At 38.5% G+C, this 9,856-nt stretch overlaps 1 protein-coding gene across 1 annotated transcript; it reads left to right on the top strand.

Moving 5' to 3' along the window:
- Positions 1 to 6,221: 6,221 nt before the first annotated feature.
- LOC139772136 (uncharacterized) lies at positions 6,222 to 8,752 on the top strand. Its single transcript, XM_071705547.1, is given in 2 exon segments — positions 6,222 to 6,267; positions 7,089 to 8,752. Coding segments are annotated over 2 exon segments (729 nt in total). The 3' UTR covers positions 7,772 to 8,752.
- Positions 8,753 to 9,856: the final 1,104 nt, after the last annotated feature.

Genomic DNA, 9,856 nt, shown 5'->3' with positions numbered 1-9,856 from the left:
GCGACGACGCGTATAAGGGAGGGAAGCCGACGACATAGTCTCGCGGCGCGGAGAGACCCGCGACGACGCGTATAAGGGAGGGAAGCCGACGACATAGTCTCGCGGCGCGGAGAGACCCGCGACGACGCGTATAAGGGAGGGAAGCCGACGACATAGTCTCGCGGCGCGGAGAGACCCGCGACGACGCGTATAAGGGAGGGAAGCCGACGACATAGTCTCGCGGCGCGGAGAGACCCGCGACGACGCGTATAAGGGAGGGAAGCCGACGACATAGTCTCGCGGCGCGGAGAGACCCGCGACGACGCGTATAAGGGAGGGAAGCCGACGACATAGTCTCGCGGCGCGGAGAGACCCGCGACGACGCGTATAAGGGAGGGAAGCCGACGACATAGTCTCGCGGCGCGGAGAGACCCGCGACGACGCGTATAAGGGAGGGAAGCCGACGACATAGTCTCGCGGCGCGGAGAGACCCGCGACGACGCGTATAAGGGAGGGAAGCCGACGACATAGTCTCGCGGCGCGGAGAGACCCGCGACGACGCGTATAAGGGAGGGAAGCCGACGACATAGTCTCGCGGCGCGGAGAGACCCGCGACGACGCGTATAAGGGAGGGAAGCCGACGACATAGTCTCGCGGCGCGGAGAGACCCGCGACGACGCGTATAAGGGAGGGAAGCCGACGACATAGTCTCGCGGCGCGGAGAGACCCGCGACGACGCGTATAAGGGAGGGAAGCCGACGACATAGTCTCGCGGCGCGGAGAGACCCGCGACGACGCGTATAAGGGAGGGAAGCCGACGACATAGTCTCGCGGCGCGGAGAGACCCGCGACGACGCGTATAAGGGAGGGAAGCCGACGACATAGTCTCGCGGCGCGGAGAGACCCGCGACGACGCGTATAAGGGAGGGAAGCCGACGACATAGTCTCGCGGCGCGGAGAGACCCGCGACGACGCGTATAAGGGAGGGAAGCCGACGACATAGTCTCGCGGCGCGGAGAGACCCGCGACGACGCGTATAAGGGAGGGAAGCCGACGACATAGTCTCGCGGCGCGGAGAGACCCGCGACGACGCGTATAAGGGAGGGAAGCCGACGACATAGTCTCGCGGCGCGGAGAGACCCGCGACGACGCGTATAAGGGAGGGAAGCCGACGACATAGTCTCGCGGCGCGGAGAGACCCGCGACGACGCGTATAAGGGAGGGAAGCCGACGACATAGTCTCGCGGCGCGGAGAGACCCGCGACGACGCGTATAAGGGAGGGAAGCCGACGACATAGTCTCGCGGCGCGGAGAGACCCGCGACGACGCGTATAAGGGAGGGAAGCCGACGACATAGTCTCGCGGCGCGGAGAGACCCGCGACGACGCGTATAAGGGAGGGAAGCCGACGACATAGTCTCGCGGCGCGGAGAGACCCGCGACGACGCGTATAAGGGAGGGAAGCCGACGACATAGTCTCGCGGCGCGGAGAGACCCGCGACGACGCGTATAAGGGAGGGAAGCCGACGACATAGTCTCGCGGCGCGGAGAGACCCGCGACGACGCGTATAAGGGAGGGAAGCCGACGACATAGTCTCGCGGCGCGGAGAGACCCGCGACGACGCGTATAAGGGAGGGAAGCCGACGACATAGTCTCGCGGCGCGGAGAGACCCGCGACGACGCGTATAAGGGAGGGAAGCCGACGACATAGTCTCGCGGCGCGGAGAGACCCGCGACGACGCGTATAAGGGAGGGAAGCCGACGACATAGTCTCGCGGCGCGGAGAGACCCGCGACGACGCGTATAAGGGAGGGAAGCCGACGACATAGTCTCGCGGCGCGGAGAGACCCGCGACGACGCGTATAAGGGAGGGAAGCCGACGACATAGTCTCGCGGCGCGGAGAGACCCGCGACGACGCGTATAAGGGAGGGAAGCCGACGACATAGTCTCGCGGCGCGGAGAGACCCGCGACGACGCGTATAAGGGAGGGAAGCCGACGACATAGTCTCGCGGCGCGGAGAGACCCGCGACGACGCGTATAAGGGAGGGAAGCCGACGACATAGTCTCGCGGCGCGGAGAGACCCGCGACGGACCGTATACGCGAAGCGTAATGCCTCGCGGCGGCAGACAACGCGACGGGAGCGCCGGACCCCATTGTACCCTTCACTCCCAGCGAACTGGGAGGAGGGTACGGTGTGCTCGTAGACCCTGTACCTCCCCACCGGGCCCTCCCTTCGGTAAAGCCGAAGGTACTGCCCCAGTGGATCGTTGATACAGGGAGCCCTCTCACCACGGCAAGGTGGCACACCACGAGAGGGACATTTTTTACACGCTTAACTTTATCCGTTGTCCTACCTACCCGTATTACAATTTAGTATTTGTTAATCCATACCTCAAAGTGATCACTTGAGATATGGGAAACGTAGAATTGAGAGTTTTAACGTGCGCGATTGGAATTTAATTGGGGATGGGGATTTTCCAATCTCGCACATATGCGAGAAAATATAAAGAAAATAGTCCTACTTTGGGCAAATAAACAGATCAAATTATTTTGTATGTTAACTACTTTACAAACCTTCAATTCTGGTCATTAATATAGACCTTACCTTATGAGATGTTTCCGTCGTTTCTTCTGACCAAGATTGAACTCACCTATTGAGTTGTTACTGGCCAAATCCATTTTGGTTGTATGTCAGCCAGAAAATGAGAAGGAGATAAATTCCTTCAATGCCGGCTGATTAACAGCGCCGGTAGACGATTATAATGTTGCGGTCGATTACGAATCGTTGCGATCGTTAATAAGCGCGCGTTAATCATATCGGAAAAAAATAAACAACCACGTTGGATCGTTAATAAAATTTAATTAAGTGACTTAATTTTGCTTTTAATTTTACAATGATACGCGTAATTAATGTATTCGTCCAAGAATTAATACACAGCAGCAATGGAAAGTAAAACAGAATTATATTATCAAGAAATGAAAGAATTTTATGTTAATCGCGTTCTAATAAAAATCGTCGTGATTATATCTCACAATTAGTCACAAATATCTGGATTTCAATAGTACAATGTAAAAACACGAGACAACAGAAATTTAAAAATTAATCGATGACTCGATCAATCAATTATTTATTAATGAATGGACAAACAATGTTTGGTATAAGAGTATAAACCGAATCGCGAACCGAACCGCGAACCGAATCACGAATCGTTACTTAATCTCACTTTAGATATCAAGTGAGATATTCAGACTAAATGACGTGAGATCCAAAGGGATTAATAATTTCTCCATATAATTAATATCGCAATCAATATAATGAATCAAGTTCTTACGCTGTAACATTTGTCTTTACAAATTCTTATATACATATTTATATAAATATTTCGTTATTATAACGCAAATTGTTATCAAATTTATATTTATAATATGACATATCAAAAATACATATATCTACGATTATATTATATATTTTAATGTCATATAATTGATATGAAAACTATCAATTTTGAGATAATTCTACATGAAAAATGATTCTGTCCCGCAATAAAATATTCACTGGATCTCACGTTATTTTATTTTGTTTTGTTTATACAAAGCCAAGCTACATATGGATAGACTATAAATATCGTCCAAGACTATAAATACGATTAACACTTTTTAGTGTGATCTATATATGTATGTACAATAAGGTTCATGTGGAATATATGCAACGTGAATCAAAATATCTTTTGGTCTTTTTCATTTGTAATGCATGCACATTGAGTTTATTAATACATTTTGCTTCTTTGCACCAATTTATGTAATATTTAATCCTGGAGGAATATTTGGAATAGGGAGAAAGAACGAGAGAGAAAAAAGAAAATGAAGAAACACATTTAAATTTTCTTATCTATATAATCAATTAATTTATTTTATTTTATTAAACCTATCTGTACTCCATCTACAGATACTTATAGCTTTTATTATTTCCTAATTCCATAATTGTAATTAAATTATCTATTGTCTATCTATAAAAAATTAATTTCTATTTATTTCAATTGTATATAAAAAATATAAATATTTTTAAAATTTTTATTCTACACGAAAAATAAAAGTCACAAAAAACTTAAATAAAATCTTATATTCGAAAAACGTTATAAAACTTTATTTTAGTTCTTTGTCTTTTTCTGTATTTCTTAATAATTTTAAAAATAAATTTAAAAAATGTAATTAATGTAATAAATCTAAATAATTGATTTTAATATTGCACAAGAAACTAATATCTTTATATATAATAAAATATACATCACCATCATCGTTACTTATTACTCGTGTCCGAGCGTGGTGACTTCTCTTCATATACATGTGTTGCACACGTAGATTATACACATTGTATATGGGACCTACAGTTTAAGTAACGCCGATTCCGAACGGCTATGTTTTTTTCAGAGAAGTGTTCGTGGCAAGAATACTCTTCGGTGGTTTGCCATTGCCTTCCGAGAGGAGAACGAGCGAATAAAATTTTTCTAGCTCTACCGGGAATCGAACACGGGACCTTTGGCTCAATAGACCAGTGCGCTGTCTACTAGGCCATGCTCGTCCTCAATAAAATATACACAGAGAAAAAATAATGTTGTATCAACAGCATTAGTCTAATTGGAAATAATCTTGTTTTATTTTATTAAAACAAAAGCATAATGTATTGAATTAACAAGATTATTTCCAATTAGACTCAGGCTGTTGATACAACATTATTTTTTTCTCCGTGTATATTTGCCAAATTTAAATAATTGCCTATAAATTTCAGGCGACTGGTATACTTCGCATTTTCTGCGATACAAATAACATTAGATGCATTAATAAATAATGCATCGACATAATGTATGTGCTTATGGATGCATTCTCCCGTAAGCACAATAAATAATGATGATGCTCCAGGATTAATTATTTAGCCTAGTCTGATCTAGTCTATCCATTTTAGAGCAACGAATTTGTAAGAAGTCGCATTTATCTTACTATTATATGGATACAATACATAAATATATCTAATATAGGTCTCACAAATTCGTTACCCCATACTATTGTAAAAAATTCGTCACTCACCGATCCGATGCGCAACGGGCGGAGTAATTCGGCCACGTAACTACGATGATACTGTAACAAAACGAAAGATATAAATTAAAGAGGCGCTGAAAATGATAAATGTTTCAAAAGATACACATAATTTTACGCGCATCTAAATTCGTCTTTCAATTAGATTCACTGATATAATTATCTATTTTCCGGAAAAAATATTTACAAAAATAAATTTTTATAAAATTTTGAATAATTTCTTTTTTTCTAATTAGTTTTAGCTTATCGAAATAAAACTCCGAATAAATGAGGAAAAACTATTAATTTTATGCAGATAAAAGGTGATACTTACCCCAAGGTTGCTCCGCCGGGGCCCGATGTCCCTCTCAGACCTCCTCCTCCTCTCAGGACGTCAGGCCTCCTTCTCTCACCGCACAGGACACTCGCGAGAAACACTCGCGGATAATAAACTACAATCGCGCGCGGACTAATTTTAGTAAAAGTCTTTCTCGCGCGATACTGTACGGCACTCCCGTTTAAAAAGTGCTTTAGTCCGATTACTTGAACGGCACTCCCGAAGCAAACGCGACGAACCGGCTGCGGTTCGTTCATTCAATTAAATCGGCGGACGAGGGTACGTTAGCTTCCCCGTCTTTAGATTTTTATCCAAGCAGAACGAGAGTTTTGCTTGGGTAAAATCCTCGTACTGGGTACTGAGCCTTCCCACCTCGCCAAGGTTGTACCCATGGGAAGGAAGTACTTTACTCTGTAACATAAAAGCAGGTAATAAACAAATAAAAAGTATAAAATATTTGTATAATTTTATACATATAAAAAATTATACAAATATTTTATATTTTCTATTTGTTAATTATTAAAATCGCGCGATCCGCTTCCGGATAATACGACAACTTCGAACGGCACTCCCGAAAATGCGACGATTTTAATTGTCATATTCGAAAATTCAACGATTTCGAGCGGCACTCCCGAAATTGCGACGCAACGAACCGTTTATACAATTGGCGGCGATTGTGTTTAGTTGCCCTGTTGTTCGGTAAAAACGGAATTGCCTGTAAAAGATAAGATTACGCGTACGTTTAGGGCGGTACTCTACGTAGATAGGGATACGCGTAGTAAGTATACGCGAGAATAAAAATATGCGAGAATAATGCTATAGTTGAAAGCGGATGAAGTACGCGTCGCGTGTGATTAATTTCGAGAGTATCGTGCAAGGTATGGCAAAGCCGCACGATTATTATATTCTAGTAATTACTTGTAATCACGTTTAATTGTAATAAATATTTTGTTTGTTTTACGAAATAGATGTAAGTGCCATGAAGAAATAGCAATGCAGAAAGAAAAGAAGAACCTAAGCTGAGGAAGTGGGCAGATGTAACAGATCGCAAAGTGAGCATTTCATAATCAATTTTAATTAATTGTTACTGATGGAAATAATTATTCATTGGCGCAGTATATCGTTTTTCGATCACTGTATAGTGTAATAGTGTATTGAATGTTTAATACGTTGTCTAATAAATAAAATATTTTAGATTATATTTTAAGAACATTTTATAGAACATGTACTTATTAAATATAATTCATGAGTTATTTTTATTTTAAGTGTTTTTTATATTTCAAAAATTATGTACATGTATGTATGATTTTTGTAATTAAATATATACAACATTTAATTAAAATATTTTTCACAAAATTTGATTTTGCTAATTATTTTGTACATAAAAATATTATAACAAATGATAATAAAATCATCTTTATATAAATAATAGAGTTTGTACGATATTTATGTGCATTAAGATTCGTAGATTACGGAATTAATATTTTTACTGATTTATAATTATAATATATTCTTTTTTAATTACGAAAACAGCGACATTGTTTCAAATTTTTGTTGAATTTTTTCTGTGCCTTTTACTGTTTAGGGTTAAACTTAACATATTTTAATTCAGCAATGCTGTAAGGTAAATGTCCCAATGGCCGGACACATCCCAGTGTCCGGCCATTGGGGCATTCACCTTAAATTGTTTACTTTTAAGCTGTTATACCGATTATGAATATGATCGCAAAGGATTGGATAAAGTTAAAGAGTGATCAAGAGAGAAGCTTGATGATTCGAAGAGCGCAAAGTGCACGTATAATTATTATTTGCTCTTACTGTGTAATGGGATTAGCGTGCTTCTTTATCGCAGTACTGCCTGCTTTTGGAATATTGATGAGACTTACTCCCAATATTACTGATCCAGGAAGACCACTGCCATTACAAACTTATTATATTTACGATATAACAAAATGGCCACAATACGAATTGACATTTATTAATCAAACCATTTATACAGCTATCGCCATGATGGCCTATACTTCAATAGACAATTTTCTCAGTCTCCTGGTCTTTCATATATGCGGTCAGTTAGACATTCTCAAGAATCATTTGAAATATTTGGATAAAAATATAAATTACCACGAAGTTTTAAAATGCTGCATAGTAAAGCATATCCGTTTGCTCAGGTTTGTTTTCTGTAAGATATATAAGTAAATAAAATCCACATGAAATATCTTTTATAGAGCTATTGATGTTATTGAAGATACATATAACACAATACTTCTCTGCTTATTTGCATATTTTACGGTAACCTTTGCTTTCTACGGATTTCGGATGATTAGCGTAAGTATTTTGAAACTCAAAGTTTGGATAAAAAATCGTTCAAAGAAATTGACCTGAATTAATAAATACATTAGTATTAAATACATTCTGATACAAAATTACTATATTTACATGGCATATTATTATAATATTCCAAATTAATGTTAATAAAAATAACTATGTCTTTTCATTCATTTCATAAATTAATTAGCTATTCGACGAAGGAAACGATACGTCCTTCGCTCACATGGTATATTTTGTTTCCATCGTTTTTAATATATTTGCAAATATGGGTTTATATTGCGCTCTCGGTGAAATTTTGATGTCCCAAGTTAGTTGTATATATATTTTCTTTATGTGTAAATTAAATGTTGTACAATTAACTCTATAGTCTATAGACCATTATATGGTAGTGACCAATTTTTATTTAGTTGTGTAACAATGTATATAATAATTGATGTCTAAAAGTGCTTTTGGTATTTTCAAGTGCAATGAAATATATTATGCGGCATTTAATAATAAATGGTACACCCTAAATCCAAAAATTGCAGAAGATTTATTGTTCTTGATGACAAGAGGTTCTAAACCAATCTATCTGACTGTTGGAAAAATTTCTCCTGTTACAATGGCCACTTTTTGTAGTGTAAGATATTTTAATGTTTGACTATTGCATTAAAATATTGTTTCGTGTGACTGCAAATCTATTAAAAATCATTATACAATGTACTACATTTTAATATATATAATTATTCAAATCTTTTATTTTAATCTATATATGTACAATCTTAAACTTCGCAGTTACATACCTAAGCTCATGCTATTAATTTAATACTGTTAATTTACTCTGTAACCATTAAAAAATATGTCTTTCAGTTTGTAAAAACGTCCGTTGGTCGTTATATATCCGTTTTGCATACAACAAAAAGTTGATTAAAAAAATGAAAAGAATGTGAAGTTTCTTTTCCAAAATATTATGCAACTTTTCATAGTATTATACTTTGGCTTAAGAAGTATGCCTGTATTGATGTTATTTGCAAATAAATAAATTTTATTGCATTATTTGCGTGGAGAATTCTATTAAGTAATAAAAAAACTCGTAAATTTAACTAAAATTAAATAAATCGTAATCTATAGAAATCTGTTCTGATCATAATAAATATCCTGCATGCATAAAAATTTGGTTCATAATTTTAAAAATATCTCGTTTGCAATTTATCAGATTTTCACACATACTTGTGATTATGTGTGTTTTATTTTCAAGTATTGTTTGTAGTCGGGAATGCTCTCGCGAGCGTATCTACTTAAGTCGATGGAAAAATACTTATGGCAATCACTATTATTATGAGATATCACTATTATGACGTTTAAATACACTCTCAGCAGACAGATTATAAGAATTGCATCGTACAGAGATGTTTCCGTTTTATATGATACTGAAAGTATCAAATTAATTCTCTTTCAATTTGTGTATCTTTCCAAATCTTTCCTAAATAGCAATTGGTATGCATCGTAATAAAATCGATTTTGTGTGCGTGAGAATATGGTAGTACATATACGTGTTGTCACACCCACGCTTATTCACTCGTTGTTATCCAAGTTACGTCAGCGGCTAATTGGGAGGACAAAAGAAAACGAGAAATGTTTTTAACTCTTTCGTTACTACGCTAACTACGTCAATTTCTACAAAAGGATATGTAAGTACTTTAGTTATGGAACAATTTGTTCAATAATTTATAACTAAAAGTGCTTCTGATTTTTTCAAGTGTAATAAAATATATTATGCTACATGCAGTAATAAATGGTACAACATGGATCCAAAAATTACAAAAGATTTGTGATTGATGTTAAGCAAGACGCTCTAAACCAATTTATCTCACCGTTGGAAAAATATCTCCTGTTACAGTCACTTTTTGTAGTGTAAGATAATTTTGTGTTTAATTATAAGTATCATATTAAAACCTCGTTTAGCATTACTAAAATTTATTCAAGTTTATTGTGCAATCCGTATTATGTTTTAATATATAAAATTTAAATTTTTTATTTCATGTATTTAAAATCTTAACCTTCACTTATTTATCTATTAAGTTTATATTGTTAAATAACCATATTTTTATCAAAATATATATTTCAATTAGTAAAAACATCAGTTGGTTACATATCCGT

The sequence above is a fragment of the Temnothorax nylanderi genome, unplaced genomic scaffold (genome assembly GCF_030848795.1).
Source record: "Temnothorax nylanderi isolate EJ_2023f unplaced genomic scaffold, tnyl_v1.0 TNYL_tig0047_pilon, whole genome shotgun sequence".
Lineage (NCBI taxonomy): Eukaryota > Metazoa > Arthropoda > Insecta > Hymenoptera > Formicidae > Temnothorax > Temnothorax nylanderi.
This window is presented reverse-complemented; position numbering and strand designations above follow the sequence as displayed.